Source organism: Opisthocomus hoazin, chromosome 15 (genome assembly GCF_030867145.1).
Source record: "Opisthocomus hoazin isolate bOpiHoa1 chromosome 15, bOpiHoa1.hap1, whole genome shotgun sequence".
NCBI classification, from domain to species: domain Eukaryota; kingdom Metazoa; phylum Chordata; class Aves; order Opisthocomiformes; family Opisthocomidae; genus Opisthocomus; species Opisthocomus hoazin.
This window is the reverse complement of record NC_134428.1, coordinates 17,409,572-17,425,505: the sequence shown is the minus strand read 5'-3', so window position 1 is coordinate 17,425,505 and position 15,934 is coordinate 17,409,572. Positions and strand designations below refer to the sequence as shown.

The 15,934-nt window shown below is 45.3% G+C and overlaps 1 protein-coding gene and 1 non-coding gene across 3 annotated transcripts in view; both read right to left on the bottom strand.

The window, feature by feature from the left end:
• POLR3E (RNA polymerase III subunit E) overlaps nucleotides 1-14,037 on the bottom strand; it is a 30,148-nt gene extending 16,111 nt beyond the window's left edge. For both annotated transcript variants that reach the window (XM_075436319.1, XM_075436320.1), the window contains exons 1-13: nucleotides 13,952-14,037; nucleotides 9,521-9,600; nucleotides 8,331-8,381; nucleotides 6,921-6,998; nucleotides 5,300-5,415; nucleotides 4,900-4,982; nucleotides 4,077-4,184; nucleotides 3,578-3,627; nucleotides 3,160-3,279; nucleotides 2,517-2,602; nucleotides 1,454-1,498; nucleotides 1,276-1,367; nucleotides 411-531 (exon numbers count right to left, since the gene is read on the bottom strand). In XM_075436319.1, the coding sequence (XP_075292434.1) occupies nucleotides 411-531; nucleotides 1,276-1,367; nucleotides 1,454-1,498; nucleotides 2,517-2,602; nucleotides 3,160-3,279; nucleotides 3,578-3,627; nucleotides 4,077-4,184; nucleotides 4,900-4,982; nucleotides 5,300-5,415; nucleotides 6,921-6,998; nucleotides 8,331-8,381; nucleotides 9,521-9,556 (986 nt within the window). In that variant the 5' untranslated portion in view covers nucleotides 9,557-9,600; nucleotides 13,952-14,037. The remainder of the gene's footprint in view (nucleotides 1-410; nucleotides 532-1,275; nucleotides 1,368-1,453; nucleotides 1,499-2,516; nucleotides 2,603-3,159; nucleotides 3,280-3,577; nucleotides 3,628-4,076; nucleotides 4,185-4,899; nucleotides 4,983-5,299; nucleotides 5,416-6,920; nucleotides 6,999-8,330; nucleotides 8,382-9,520; nucleotides 9,601-13,951) is intronic.
• A 126-nt stretch (nucleotides 14,038-14,163) lies between these two features.
• On the bottom strand, nucleotides 14,164-14,245 carry TRNAL-AAG (transfer RNA leucine (anticodon AAG)). Its single transcript has one exon. It is a non-coding gene; the product is annotated as a tRNA-Leu (tRNA).
• Between the last annotated feature and the right edge of the window lie 1,689 nt (nucleotides 14,246-15,934).

Below are 15,934 nucleotides of genomic sequence, written 5' to 3'. Positions count from 1 at the left end.
CTTTCTTTGACTGAATTTAGCAAAGAAATACTATAGCTGACACTGGTTTAATTTTCTGTGTTTATATTTAACACTAATCTCCGGAGGAATTTGGGACAATCCTCTCACAAAAGAACATGAGTGAAGACAACATCAAAAACCTGACACAACTCAAATGCAGATGCAGATTACATCGCTGCTTAGCCACAATTTTAGCTAGGGTAGGTACTAAGGTATTATCATTTAGTCCTTTGAATTTTGAGTATCTGACTGCACTAAGAAGCACCAAACATTAAATCAAGATTTTATAGTACTGCGAGTTAAGAACATGTCTACTTTGGGACACAAGGAAGATGAGTATATAAAATCCATTGTTCTGATGCTCTCCTTATAGCAGAAAACCATGTCCCAGTAACAAAGCGGAGCCATACCTCTTCACCACCCAGTTTCCCTGGACCAGCATTGCCACCTGCTGTATACAGCGGAGAACTGCCGTAGAGTCAGTCCCAGAGCCTAGCAAACTCATCAGATTTGCAAACGGCATGACCTTCACTGAAACGCAAAATACACATCAGATTAAGGGTTTCTTCAGTGCACGTGATACAGACTTAGATATATAAATCTAGGATACTATGATTTATGTTGAAGTTCATGGTCGAAGCTGTATCTTAGTAAAAAGCCAAAACCTAAGTTCTACTAAGTCCCCCCCACGCTACGGTCAGCGTGTCTTTTAAAAACATCTGCTAGTGTTGCATTAAAGTTGATTAGTTTAACTGGTCCCAAATTAATGCATTAATAAAATTTTTAAGAATCTATGCTTTTGGCAATACTTGGAAACACAGACACCAGTCCTCAGGATTTGCTCTCATCACATAGTAACTCTAAAGACACAAAATTAAATTCACAGATGTCACTCATGAAGTGCATATTACTGAAAACTTTCCAGAAAATGCCAAAGTGCAGCCTGTTTCATTAAGCTTCAACTTATAATTCACACTCAGATCCCAAATTCCAGGAGGTACCTGCTCAAACAGATGTATCCAGAAAGCTATCATCAGATTAGAAACTATTCTAAGAGTAAACTGACTGCAAACATACAGAGCAGTAGTCAGATCTGCTGTTGCTGCTTTTCTCTGCACAGCAGGTCTTAAAGAAAGGCTTGGGATTTGGATTCTTTTCACAGAATCAGAGAGCCAGACAGTCTGGCGGGGTGACAGAACTGGTACTATTAGGAAAGGTACCTTATCTGAGGCAACCAGAAGTCATAAAGTGCAAATGTATTACAAATCTACAAACCATTCTTCATCAGGATCTTAATCTGATCAGCGAGGGGTAAAGTTCTCAGCTGGGCCATAGACAGCACATTGCTTGGAGACATTGGTTTGTCACTGCAGATAAACAAGCAGAGTTGCACAGCCCATGAAAAAGAGCATCCAGCCAATATGGACTTCGAACATTCTGTACAAACACTTACTTCTCTTCCTCTACGCTTGGAGGCATCAGCATCATTAAATATTCACTAGAAGAAAAGAAAGCACATCCTTAAAACACTTGTCTTGGGACTTACCACGTTTAAGTACAGTTACTTTTTGCTTAGAGCAATCCTACTTGTGTGAATCTACAAAACATTAGCCTGAAAAGAGAGCTCTCCCCTTTCCCATGTTCCTCTGTAAATTCAGTACTAGTAAAAGCTATTGACATTCACCGGCCCAAAGACAAGGTATAAAATAGAAGGGAGTCAGAATCCCAACTCTTCTGTACAGAAGAGGTGTCCAAACAGAGGAACCGCAAGGGTAAATACACTAAACACAGGTGTTGTGACACAGCAGTAAGACGGGTCAGGTAAAGTCCTGCAGACAGATAGAATCTGGCCAGCTAGCAGCAGAAAGTCTCTTCCCCTCAAGTAATTACCAGTGTCTGTGAGGAAAGGATCTTATCCAAAACTCTTCTCAGAACACCTAGTACTGTTCCTCTGAGATGTTAATGTTAAGAAAAACACACCCACACTATTAAACAGAGTCTGCCACTTTCCTGGTTGTACTGGATTACAGCGAAGCATTACTATTGACTGCATCATGACTGCATTCCTGTATAGCTGTGGTCACCAAGAAACAAAGCCAAACAAGTTTCAAGTAGTTTCAGGTGTCCCTCACAAACAATAAAAGAAATTTTTACAATATTTCCTAACAATGGAAGTTATTGGCTTCAGAGTTTTCATTTATTTTAACCAGAAGGAGCTTTTGTTTTACTTTTCCTTTACAGTATTCGGAGTCTCAATAATGCAAGGTTGTGATAATGTACAAGAGGCTACAATCCCAAGCAAAAACAAATAGTTTTAATCTCTGAGTACAGGGAAACAAAGAAAGCAACCTGAAAAAGTTTAAGGCTAGTTTGTTTCTGTATTTTTTAAACAATCCAATTTTTATCATGGATAGAATTATCAAAGACCACGCTTTTAAAGAATACACCTGCTTATCACTCTGAAAATAATCCCAACAAATTCATGAAATTTCTGTAGGAAGTCATCAAACCATTACCTGGGAGACTTAATTAATTCTGTGTTTTCAGCAAGGCCATGACCTTGACTAAATAAATACTGGCGCTCGTGCTCAGAACGGCTATCCTGGAGATACGGAGAAAAACAAGAGTCACTATCACACACTGACAACATACAAAATGCCAGAGAGCTGGATTCCTCATTCCAAACTGTGCCCACTCTGTCATCACTGCACCTTTCAAGCGTTTCACATCGCTGACGTTCTGCTTTCACTTTCTTGAACGATGCAGGAACATTTCTGTTGCTATGACTTCAAAAATCTCCTGACAGACATGCACGTGGGACAGACAAACGGGATTTCTACCACTCAAAGGACTGGGTTCCCCAAGCCTTTCATAAGGTCCAGTTCATAATCCAAGACCCAAGTGATTCTTGTACTCAGACTCCCCTTTATGTTTGTTCAGTTCTCAGTTTTAAACCTCTTCCAGTGTGAAGACACCAAAGCATTATCCAGCAGAGGAGGTACAGAGTGCTGCAGGGTCTGTTCAAGCCTACAGACTTACTTTTTCTTCATTATATTTTGATGATTCCCTGATTCCCAGGGGCCCAGATTTAAAAACAGTTCTAGACTTGGCTGAGTGTTCAGGCCCAGGCAGCCTCATCAGCAGCCAGCACAAACCCACCTTTAAGCCATAATAAAGTAGATGAACCCAGTGCTCTTCTGCTTGTCTCTTCTGCAGGAACTCATAGGACTGAACACGTCGTTGACGAGCCTGTTCAGTCTCAGGGCGGGAGAATCGTACCTAGGAGATATGGGAATCATTAAGTACATCCCTGAAACCCTCGAAGCAAAACACCTGCACTATTTATTTGGTTCATAAGTAACAGAAGCTAGGGGCCCTAGCTCAAACGAATCATCCCTTGCTGACAGTGCCATCTTTATGCTTGTGCAACAAGCGCAAGTCCATCTTGCTTCCCCCCTCGCAAGCCCAGGGTCACCAGGACCAGCTGAGGTTTCCTGTCCTTTTGTTTGGGTGTGAATTGGCTTGCTTTCTTGTGAACTGTTGCCTGAACTATAATAAAAAGGAAATTCGGACATACAGTAATTTGCTTAACATCATCTTCAGCTTCATCCTGGGATGAATCACCACCTGCCAAAAAATACAACAGAATAAACACACCACTGCAGTAAAAGAGCCCAAGCTAATCTGTAACTGTTTGGGGGCCCAGGCAGGAAGACAGCGGTACTAGGAACTAAGTAACCATAGGTTCCATCCCAGCTTGCCAAACTAGGCAACGTATGACAGCACCACACTGCTCCTGCGATAGGAGATACGGCTCCCGTGAGCTCTGCAGTGCACCTTTTCAGTGGCAAGACACACACCTTACTGCTACCCTTTGACACCAGCTCCCATCCCTTGGCCAAGCCCCTACACGGTGTCCACAAAAGCATTTATGCAGTTACACTGAAAATATTATCACTGAAACAACCTGAGAAAGGGCCTTGCAACTGGTATGTTGTTATAATAAACACCTTCAGAATACAATGATTCTTATTGAATCTTACCTCCCAAAAGAAAACACAACTCAGAGTATGTACCTTCATTAGCAGCTTCTCTTTCTCTGTGTTTTGCATCAGCCTTGTCCAAGTAGGTGAAGCTTGGCCTCAGCTGAAGAATTCCATGTAGTGGAGTCAGGTGAAGTTCACCTGAAAAAGAGAATTAATGCTGGTTAAAATTGTTTTTTTCCACTGCACAGTATCATTATCTCCATACCTCTGTAAAGGCACAGCTTCAATTGGACATCAATATTTAAGACAGTAAAATGTAAAATGGATTGAAGTGAAAAATTCATCCAGTGTTCAGGATTTCAAAGGAGTATGAAAGACGAAGACCAATTCCTGTCACTTTCTTTTTTGTGTTGAAACCAGATCTTGCTGAAAGCCACATTCTGGCTCAGACTTGACATATAGTTCAGGAGACTCCTAATAAAATAGTCATCACTGAGGACAATCTACATATTTTCACCTCAAATGATCACCAGATCAAAACTCTGTGATGGCATTAGGAGACGAGGGGGGCAAAAAGTGTTGAACAGGAAAATGAGACAGACATAATTAGATGGAGATAGTAACATAAATAACAACGACAAATTTACGCTACAAATGTGTATTATTTCAGGCCACCATATACTGTTAAGATCCTGGAGGTATCTACAAACCCACAGTGTTCTTGTATAATATTTACAATTTTGCTAGACCTGCTCAAGGACTCTGGGGACATTGATAAAGAAAAATTGTCATTTTTTTAAAGATGCATCAGTTAATTAAAACCTAGGCTGAAAAAAAAGAACAAACAGGTCTTATTTTAACCCTGAAATAAGCGTGTTTCACTGATGTGAGTGGGTATGCAAAAGAAACTTACCTTTTTTATAAACAGCAGCTGCATAGCGGGAGACATTACTTGCAGCTTGTGAAGAGCAGAAAGTTTGCTTGTCCATCAGCTTCCTGCAGACAGATGAATGCTGTGAGATTGTATTCTACAGACAATGTGGCATACAGATGTTAAAGGGCTGAGATCACCAATTCTCAAAATGGAGTATCAACTGCAGCAAATATATATAATGCTCTGTTTGTGATTCAGAATTCATGAAGCATACCAAAAACCATAGGTTACTTCCAAGAATACTTGCTATATAACAGTGTCCAAAGCACCTCCCGAGATTGTACAGCCACTTGTTCCCACCCTTCTCCGAAGCCCTGGTGGACATACATATATCCATGTTCACGACAAAAAAGGAAATGAAGGCAAAGAGGACACCTACGAGGAATAGGTACTTGTTTCATCTGTACACGTGCCATCTACATTGAGAGCAATCTGTTCTCCTTTGCTGCGACAGTAGTTAGGATTCAAAGTATCAATGGCCATTTCAAGTTCAACCTAAATCAAATGAAAGACAGCTAATTACCATGGCAGACCCCCAAACATATCAACTGAAATTCAGTCCCACACTTGCTATAGGTTTACAGCAAATTTAAATATGTAAGCAGCAGCATTCAAATCCACAGGGCAAATCTCATGCATAAAGTTGAACATACGAGTTTTTTGTAGGATGGGGACATTTTAACAACAGACTAGAGATGTATAAACTCCTACGTAAATGAATGGGAGCAGAGAAATTAAAGAGTTCTTTAGGCAGCCCTGAAAAACACCTTCACTTTATTGGATACCTTCCACTACATTATCAGACTAGTTTACTTATCAGTACAGATCAAGCACTCATGCAATATCCTTCAAGCACCCCATCACTGAGGATCCATTCCAAATTTCTCCAACTTAAGGTGTGTTTCCTCCTAGGTTGGGTACCAAGCAGTATAACGTTACTACGTCCTCTTCAGAGGCAAGGGCCTCGATGCTGTTAAGTTTGAGACTGCATCACTTACCACTGACTACATAGTTATTTCTGTTTTACACTGGTCAAAGTAAAGAAACAAGCTCCAAGCTTTTAATTACAAGGAGAACTATTCCTCCTCTCAAACTTTAAACTTCAGACAAACATTAAAAAATAAGTGTTTTCCTGCATAGCATTTCTCTTTATATACTATAACAATACAGTATACATTCTTCCTCAGGGTGTGCCAAAGCCCTCATAAATTTGTGTATCACAGCTATCGCCTCATTGTTTCCTCCCCTTTACATTACTCGTAAACTGAACTAGTTACAAGTCCCTGGATGAGACGGCAGATTTACAAGTCTGCATAGGACTTACAATGCACATGGTCGCTAATTTTAACAGAAGACTTCCTGAACACAACATGCACCCTAACTCCAGAGTTCACACAAGCATTCTCCTTAACCACTTCCCAGAACAAAACCCTAATACCACACTATTTCTGTGTTTTTCACATAAGGGATTTTAAAAACATAGCCACAGCTTTGGGATACATTTGCAAGCAAATGCAATCATTCTGGCTTTGGCTATACTTTCACTACCTAACAACCACACTGATTTCAAAAGGATTGCTGATGATTCACAGCTAGGCAAGAGAGAAATCAAGACCTGCATTGACACATTGTCTGAAAGACAGAGCATGCCTCCAAAGCTCAACCCTTTTCTGAATACTGGAAAGACCTTTTAAATCAAGCTGCATTAGCACAAGCATCTACAGACTGAATCAGCATTGGTAACTACGTTACCCTGAGTGACTCTATATTAAAAGAGTGGCTTTTCCATAACTTTAATTCCTCTCCTTTATAAACTACTCTTATTCTAAACTCTACTTTGCAGACACAACGAGAGACTCCCCCATTCCTCCAAACACAGAGATCTGGTCCTGCAAGTAGTTGCACCATTGTAACAGCTTAATAGCATAACACACTATTCTTTAGTACATTCTGCACAACATAAAACAACTTTTACAGACTGGACTCAAACGATGACCAACCTTTTGCTGCTTCGGTTTTATCTTTGCTGACAAATGTGTAACATCATCGTATGTCATGGAAGCTGGACGAATAGGATACTGGAAAACAAATCCATTTCATAAAAACTCTCTTCATTCAAAGGTCAAAGAACTTCACAGAAATTAACTCAATCTCCCCTGTCCCCTCACATGTAGATCCACTTGCCAGATGGATACAAGACATCAAAAAAAGAAATTACTTGACTGATTCAGGAGTCGTCAGGGGATTCGGGAGTATGACCTAGAAAGCATGTTGCTTTCCCTCCAGTCCTTTGCTGTTGTCACTACACAACCCCCTTCCTGCCCCTCATATGCCACAATAAACTACAAGACAGGAAAGGGTACCACACATTAGTCCAGCAGAAAAAGGAAGTGTAAGAAGCAATTAAAAACCCATCCCTCAGGATTAACTCTCTGGAGAGTTACCATCAAAGAGTAAAACATTTGTGGGTTTACACAAGTCGTGTTAGCTTACAGGACACAGGCCACAGGTAGCTAGTCAGGACACCAGACCCAGGTTAGCCACATGGGTCTCTTCCGAACCATCTGCAAATGCAGAGAGGACAGCGTGGTATCCAAACAAAATCTTCCAGCCATAGCAGCACCCTGCTCAGAGCTGCCATTTCTCCACAACACCCACAGGTCCCATCACTAACCAATGCTCACTACAGACACAGAGCAGCTATGGGTACCCCAGAGGCAAGGCTGCACGGCCTGGGCCAGCACGTCTGGCTGTCTCCAGCCGCGCTCTGCCGGCACGTCCCACCCAGAGGCTCTGTACAGGAGGAGCGGGCTCACCAGCGAGCATCACTGATTTGTAATGAACATGTCATCCAACAGCCTCAAAAAGACTTCCCGTTTTGCAGATGGGAAAAGGGAATCACAAGGATAAAATGGTTAGAGAAATTCAGTGGCAGAATGGAAAACAGACCTCGACCTTCTTAACGGATTTCCACCTTCAATCACTAGTTAGTTTTATCTCCACTAAATAAGAGGGCTCTTCTGATGACTCGCATTAATCTATAAATATGGATAACGTTGTCTTAAATAGGGCCAGTCCTATAGGAATGTTTGTTCAGTAAACATGGCAGAAATCAGTGATGACAGAAGATGGCTAAGAGACTGCAGATTTGTCCAAAGCACGGTATGACGACATCATCTACTAAAAGCACTCCCTTAGGGTGGTTCAAGAGAGTGATTTCATGACAAGTCTGTGCCAGAAATGACCACTCCTCTCTTGGCAGTGATTTAATACTAAATGTTTCAACTGACTGAGACCAAAACAGGCTTGCCTATACCCAAGATCTTGACAGGCTGAAGCAGCAGGGAAAGTTACTGCTCTTTGAATTTATTTTCAATTGGCTATCACTGCATAAAAGCTAACGGAAATACCTGAAACAGATACAGCTTCTCCAGCAGACTTCTGGCCAGGAACACATCAATCTAAAAAGCAAACCAAACAACTTTCATCAGATACCAGCTGTAATTGATGGAGCCTCAGATAAAAGCACAATCCCTAGAGCTTAAATATTGACAACCTCAGCTTTTCCTTACAAACTCTAACATAAAACACATTCATGACTCTCTTGTCATAGGTCTCCTCTCTGTTGATTTTGACATGAAATTCTGCAGTTAGCCTTTCTAAAAAACAAACAACAAAACCCCACTATGATGAGGCAGCAGACAGTGGCTGTAGCTGTGTGTTTTCTCTCTAAGGAAACCTGGCAAACAAATCGGAAATGAAAGAGGAAAATTTTTCTGACGGGCTGAAGTGAATCTGTTATCACAATTACAGAAAAAGGAGGAAGTTCTCTCTTTGGTAGTATGACTGAAAGGTAACTTCACTACTAGTATTTTGTCATAAAATCTTTCTAAATTAGAGAAGACATACCCACATCCCAAATCTGATTCAGTATTAGCATTTTGCCACCAACACCAAAAATCCACAGATGTTTTATGAGTATCACATACAGAAGCCACCATTTTGGATACCCTTAGATATGCTCCTGATAACTCTTCTTTGTTTTCTTATGGCTCTTCTCCTTCTCATGGGCTTGCCCGTCCTTGTACATCTGGTGTGTAAATTCAGATGCAAAGTGAACAGGACACTGTGGCTACTCTTTGGGACACAGCAGTCCTTTAAAGAAGTCCAGAATCAGAACACAACTGCTTGTTTTAGCAGAAGGCATGAAACATTTCAAGTTCCTATTTAACAGATATTAACTCATCAAAGTAATTCCAATTTTTTACAGCTCAGAGACGTGCAATAGAGTCACTGGAAACACACAGTGGTAGCAGCAACTTCCCCACCTGTGTTCCTCTTCTGACGTGGAAAGATCACACAGGATCAAAAACCTGAGCTGAATCTGCCAACGTGGACACCACTATTTTGGCAAAATAGATACCGTGAGTGATATACTTGGCCCACACAACGTATTTCCTTGCACACAGCAAGCCATTGGTTATAAGACAACCACTGATGCTGATGACGCATTGTTTCAGCAATGTAAGAACCCTGGGAACTATAATAATAATAATAATAGGCTCATGTACAAACACTGCTGCCTCAATACACTCTTTACCTCTTGTATAATTGGATCATCTTCTTCATTTGCCATGCTAGGATACAAGACCTTTTTCTTGGCTTATTCTTTGGCACAACCTGAAAGAAAACAGAAATGTTGTACGAGTCATTACATCTGCACCATGTACCACATGTAGCCTAGAGTATTTGTTCAAGTTCACTTGGTTCCTTTCAGTGGTAATCTGATCAGCCTGGTTTTCGAAGCAATGTATGTGTTTGCACGATCAGGTCCCTAATACTCCACGATCTTGACTGACTGCCACCAAATTTAAGCGACATCAAATGTCTCAAAAATAGGTAAGTTCTCAACTTCTCTGAAAGATAGCAGTTATGCAAGAAAGAGCACTAAATCAGTGCTCTATGGAGGGAAAAACAGGTCTTTTGTAGTTACATAAAGTGTACCTTTTATATACTGCGTAACTATAACACTCAGGTAGCAGCTGGTTTTCCAGCCAGCACATCTACAGTGCACTGCCTGGTCAGTCAGCATGTGTGAGCTCCGAAACCGCCACTGCAGTCACCAGTGTCATTAAGGACAGTGCCACACGGTTTACCAGCTTTCCTTCTCAGAAAAATTCCATGAAAACAGATAATGGAGAAACCTCCCAGCTAAAGAGCTCGAAGAAAAAAGCCTGTGCAACCCCTGTGCTTGGGACCAGACAATATTGTCATGTGCGAATGTGCTGACCTTGATTTCATCTATCCGATATGTTGCAGCCTTGTCTCCTGACCTACCACTGTTCAGACTGCACTGCTAAATAAGAGCTCCAAAATACACTCCTCAGCCTCTCCTGGAGTCCTTTGAAATCATCAGAAAAACAGATTTTGCTTCATAACTACACCAACTCCAAAGAAAACAGGACTCTGATACTAAGTGGGGACTGAGTACTCTAGAACAAAGTGTCATCATGTTCAATCCAGTGCTGGAGTCAGTCATGCCTGGTTCAGACCTTTGAATAAAAATGATCCCTCAGCTAAAGCAACAATAGTATTTTCCCTGCTGAAATAAAACAAAAGGATTTACAAATTATTTGGGATGCCATTGCAACAATGTTAATTAGTCCAGATCATTTAAGATACTGTTAATCAGCCAGTACTGGTCAAGACAGGCATAAAAAAATAAGACCTCTCACAGCCTGACCAAGGAAAAGTTTTAACAACAAAGGCAATGAGGTAAAGAAATAAGATCTATGTTCAGGAACTCTCCCTCACTGTCTTCTACTCCTCGATGCCAGCCTGCTGCTTTGCTGGACCTCCTATGGAGGAAGAGAAAGAGAAAAAGGCAGTGTCCAGGATCAGCTGGCAACAGAGAGGCTGAGAAAGAAGGAAGCCAGCATCCATGTTACATCCAAGACAGTTGCATTTATGTTTCAAATACACTGGCCACCACACAATTTCAGAAGCTCAGTATATTTCAACAGACACGCAGCCTTCTCAAAACATCACGTTAATATACACACAGTTATCTAAGAAACCGTTCAGAGAGGCTGGACAGGAATTCTGGATAGAGTGTTATTAACATCACTACACAGGGAAATTTCCATTCAGCCAACACCTCTGGTTTATTTACACTGTTTCTGCCATTCCACCTAGAAATATGATTCCATATTTTTCACTTACAGCTTCTCCGCTACCAAAAAAGTGCCTCTCCCAGTACTGAACAGGAATTTTCCATTTCTTTAGGCACCAGCACATCCCTGGCTCTTCCCATCATACAACTGTGTTTGAAAAATTACCACTTAATAATATTTCAGGTTCATATTTGAAATAGTTCTGTAGAAATGCAAAACGTTCACACCAAAAAGACAGTATCTTAACTACAGGCTGGGGCTGTTACTGCACAGCTGTGAGTATGTGATATCTGATTGACGACAGAGTGCTTTCTGTGATCAGGCACTCAGTTCTTCACAGAAATACTGCATGAATATGTTGTTTTAAAGAAATTACATTTGTCAGTTCCAGTTTTGCTTTCCCTGCTCATGTTCCCTGGGTGGCCTGATACAGCAGGCTCACGTAAAGCCAGCCTGATAGCTCTGCACGAAATGGAGCCACTGCAGTTTTCATTCAGAACAGAGCTGATGATGGGAGAATGCCCAAGATGTGTGAGAACATGTGATAACACTCCAAAGGTGAAAGACTTGGGTCCAAATCCACCTTACTCACCCGCCTGAGAGGACTGGGAACCACCCTTCCCTTCTTGACACCCTGAGTGCCAAGTATATCCTAGCTGGCTCTCTCTCTCCCGAGCAAGTTATTCCACTTTCCAGAAGAGAAATTAAGATTCCCTGGGCTAAGAGAAGGAAGAGAAACAGCCTAAAGGACCTGGTCTCTGGTCCCTCATCTAACACTGCTTATGTGATTATACACAAAATCTCTTTGTGAATCCAGCTACAGTACTCCAAGAAAATGCTGTATTACAGAGATTACATTTTTTCTTATTCATTTAAGGATAAAGAACGACTACAGTTCCCTTTATTGGAGTATCAGAACGACAGGTCTATAAACAGGAAGCAGTGTGTCCCAGTACAACTTATAAGAGTCACGCAACTTGAAGGAATCTTCTGGATCAGAATGAAGCTTTCACTGAAGGCACGCAGGTGCAATTCTACGTCCACAGTGTATACATATATGTATGTATACACAGCTTTGTTAATATTGATATCTGTCATATATATACATATGTGACACCACAAGAGTTACAGAATGGAATAAAACACTAGGAGATAGCAAACACAGTCAGCAGTTTCAAATTTCCTTTTGTCAGAACTGTCTTCTTTTAAAAGGGACTTTCCTTTAAGGTGCAAATAAAAATAGAATACAAGTTATTAGTATGAATCATTAAACTTTAGAACAGCTTGCAGGAAGGCAAGAGAAAAAATCCTTTAATTTCCTCTGCAACGTGACCAATGCTAGGACCAATGAAACCACTCATCAGCTGCCCGCAACATCATCTATTTAGAACCAATGAAGAAAAATATTGTGGTTAAAAATTGTAAAAATCAGTGATGAAGCAACTGAATTCTACCTTTAAGTCTGAGCTTAGTTTGGGTGCTTGGGTAGTAGAGCTATCTTTTTTTTATTACCAAAGACCTTAATATAGCTTTAAGAAAAAAAATTGCAAATCTCCATGTCATCTGACACACACAACTTTTAGCCAGGCCTGCAAGAAATGCTCCAGCATTTCATTGATACCTAAATTCGTCAGTAATAATGGACTCCCAAAGTGCCAACACTGATACTTCAAAAATTCTTTGTACATAATTATGCAGCGCAGGAAACGCCAGCAACTCCTGCTGCATCAGTGCCTTAAACTAACCAGTGGAGTGGGAAAAGTGCTATCTCCTGAATCACTACCATTATCTCCTCTGGCACGTGGACTTTCTTCTGCAGGGTGTCTCTCAGTGCAGCCCTAGCAGCAATCCTCTAGCTCAGAGTGGCAACTTCCAGTAAAATGGAAGCTGCAAAAGAAAAAAGCTGAAGCACCTTCCAAACATTTATGATAATTACAATTTTGACCCAATTATTTGCTTAATTTTCTCCTTGCTTTGCTCGTCTGCAAGCAGCTTTGCACAGTCATCTTCTGGTAGTGAACCCAAAGAGGGCTCCCCTGCAGCACGACCCCTCTCTGGAGGTGATGTCACTCAAGCCCATCTTCGGGATTTCAGAGATGGCGCATTCCGCATGAACCTTTCTCCAGCCCCCCAACATTTACGCCGGGAAGCGCCAGGCCAGTTCTGCCAGGCGCAGGGCTGAGCTGCCGGCTGCTGCGCGGTCCCTCTCCCGGGGCAGCCCGGGGGCGGCAGGGCCAAGTCCCCTCCTCCCTCGCAGGGACTCGCCCCAATGTTCCCCGCCGACAACGGCCCCGTCATCCCCGGCAGCCTGCGAGCCTCCCTTCTCCCGGCGCAGCAGCCCGGGCAGCGCAGGGAAGCGGACCCGAGGAGAGGCCGCGGCCCACAGCCCGAGCCCAGCGCCGGGACGGAGCAACGCCCCCGGCACGGCAGGGCCCGGGCGGCCGGTCCCCCGGCGGGGCAGGGCCGCGCAGTCCCCGCGGAGCCGGTGCTCAGGCAGAGGTACCGGCTGCATTTGCCGCCGTGCGAGCTGCGCCCTGCCATGGCGGGAGGCGCAGAGCTGCCAGCCCTGCGGGCAAGGGCCCGGGCCAGCCGGTGCCGCCGCTCCACAGCCCTGGCAGGACCGGCCGGCACCCCCGGCCCAGCGGGGAAGAGAGCCGAGGGGCCGCGGCCTGGGACCGGATCCCCGCCCGGTCCCGCCGAGGGCCCCGCCGTGACGGTCGTGGCCCCGCGCTCCCGATGCTCGTCTCAGAGAGCCTCGTGCCCACCGCCCTCCCCGCACAGGCACAGCCCGCCGCAGCGCGCACCGCGCCCCTTCCGTCCCGCCGCCGGCAGCAAAAGCGGCGCCGCACACCGCCTACCTGGCGCGGGGCCGGCGCGGGCAGCGGGGCCGCCGGCTCCCCGGTGGCGGTGCGACGCGGCGGGCGGCGCTCAGGCTGCGGCCATGTTGGCGTCACTCCGGCCAGCACGTGGGGACGCGGCCCTCCTCCTACCCACAATGCTCTCGCGGGCGGCGGGGCCGCCAGGGGGCGCTGCAGCGGGGCAGCGGCCTCCAGCAGGAAAAGAAAGTGACTGGCAGCGGTGGGATTCGAACCCACGCCCCCGAAGAGACTGGAGCCTTAATCCAGCGCCTTAGACCGCTCGGCCACGCTACCTCGTCTGGACAACTTTCTTCGCCGCTCGCTTTACTCCAGAGCCGCCGGTTTTCTCCCCGCAGCACGCCCACCCGCCTCTCCAGCCCCGGCCCCAGCAGCCGCTCTCATCGCACCCCCCTCCCACCTTCAAAACAAAGCACGGTGGGTGGTTCTAGCCCCTGTCTCCAAGCAGGCGCAGTGCGGGAGGGAGCAGCGCCGCGCGCCTGCCCGCGCCGCCGCGGTGGGACCCACGGGGGGGGGGTGGCGGCAGCGGGCAGGGCTGGCGGGGGCGGGGCCGAGCCCTCCGCCCGCTGCCACGTGGAGGCGCGGCCCCGCCCCGAGAGCCTGGAAAAAAACCCTAAATCTGTGTATTTCAGTTTTCTGCGGCAAAACGACAACTCCGCGAGCCCGCAAAGCCCGCAGACGGCGCGGCGGGCGCCGGCCCTCAGGCCGGAGCAGGGGCAGCAGCCGGTACAACCCCGGTGCGAAGCGGTGGTAGCGCCCGTGAGCTGCCGGTGCCCCGCGAAGGCGCCCGCGGGAGTCTCCGTACACATTTTGTCTAAAAGGCTGGTGAGTTTTCCTCAGGAATGAATGTTATTCTCACCCTTTAGTTAGAGCTGAGAGGTTGTGTTTGGAGAAAAAAAATACAGCTTCTCTAGGGTGAGGCCACAGAGTCTTCACGCAGCTGGATCTGGTTCCGCACTCGTGGCAGCCCGTCGAAAGAGGACAGCAAGCTGCTGGAGCCCCGCTGACCGCCGCAGGTCACCCATCTCCACCGGCAGCCTGCCTGTCCCTGCGGCACCCAGCTCGCTCCCCGGGGAGCTGCTGGACACCCTTCTGCCAAGAGGCTGCAACTTCGCGCAGCGTTGGTAAAAACTTCATTCATTGCCTGCCGGCACCGAGGAAGAGCAGCACACGCGTGCAAGCGCGAGTGGGATCCTGCTCCTGCATCACAGCTGCAGCTTCACGCCCTCCGCTCGGTGCCTTCTCAGAAGGACGCGGGTTTTTTAGACAACAGACGAAGCTGACACTCCTCCCACGGCCCTGGCTTTGCAGAAAAGCAGGAGAGGTTGAGGGAGGAGAGGAGAAGGTGGCTTCACACAGCAAATCACCTGTAATCTGTGCAGGCTGAAAAGTTTAGGGAAAGTCAGATTTGACAGCCTCCAAGCGCTTCTCCATGCAGCAGTGGACGTGGGGTACCACCCACAGCACCACACATTGCGTGTGCATCGGGGAAGATGGGGTGTGTGAGAGGCTGCATGGAGTACATCATACACCTGGTGTTCTCAGTGCAAGCACTGCTCAGCACCACAGGTTCTTTCACCCGGGCGGTGAGAGGTACCAACACCCTCCCAGAGAAGTGCTTTTCTGCCCTGCCGTGGTTGAGCTCAGCCTCTGTCCCTGAAATGTTGATGTGCCTGGCCAGAAACACATCTCCTGAACACTGACAGAAGCCCGTGTACTCAAGATTATTCAGTCAGCCACATGTGACACTTACAGGTCACCCCTCAGAGCTGGCAGTTGGGTCACCAGGTTTCTCATTTTACCAATGCGTGGTAAGATGACAATTATGGGACCTTTCCCAAATCAAAAATAATGAAATTGCAGGAAAACTCAAAATGTAACAGAAGCTACCAGACTCATTATATTGCTTTCCTGGCCCAGGAGTTAGCCAGAGAAGAGTAAGGACCCAACACTTGATATCAATTA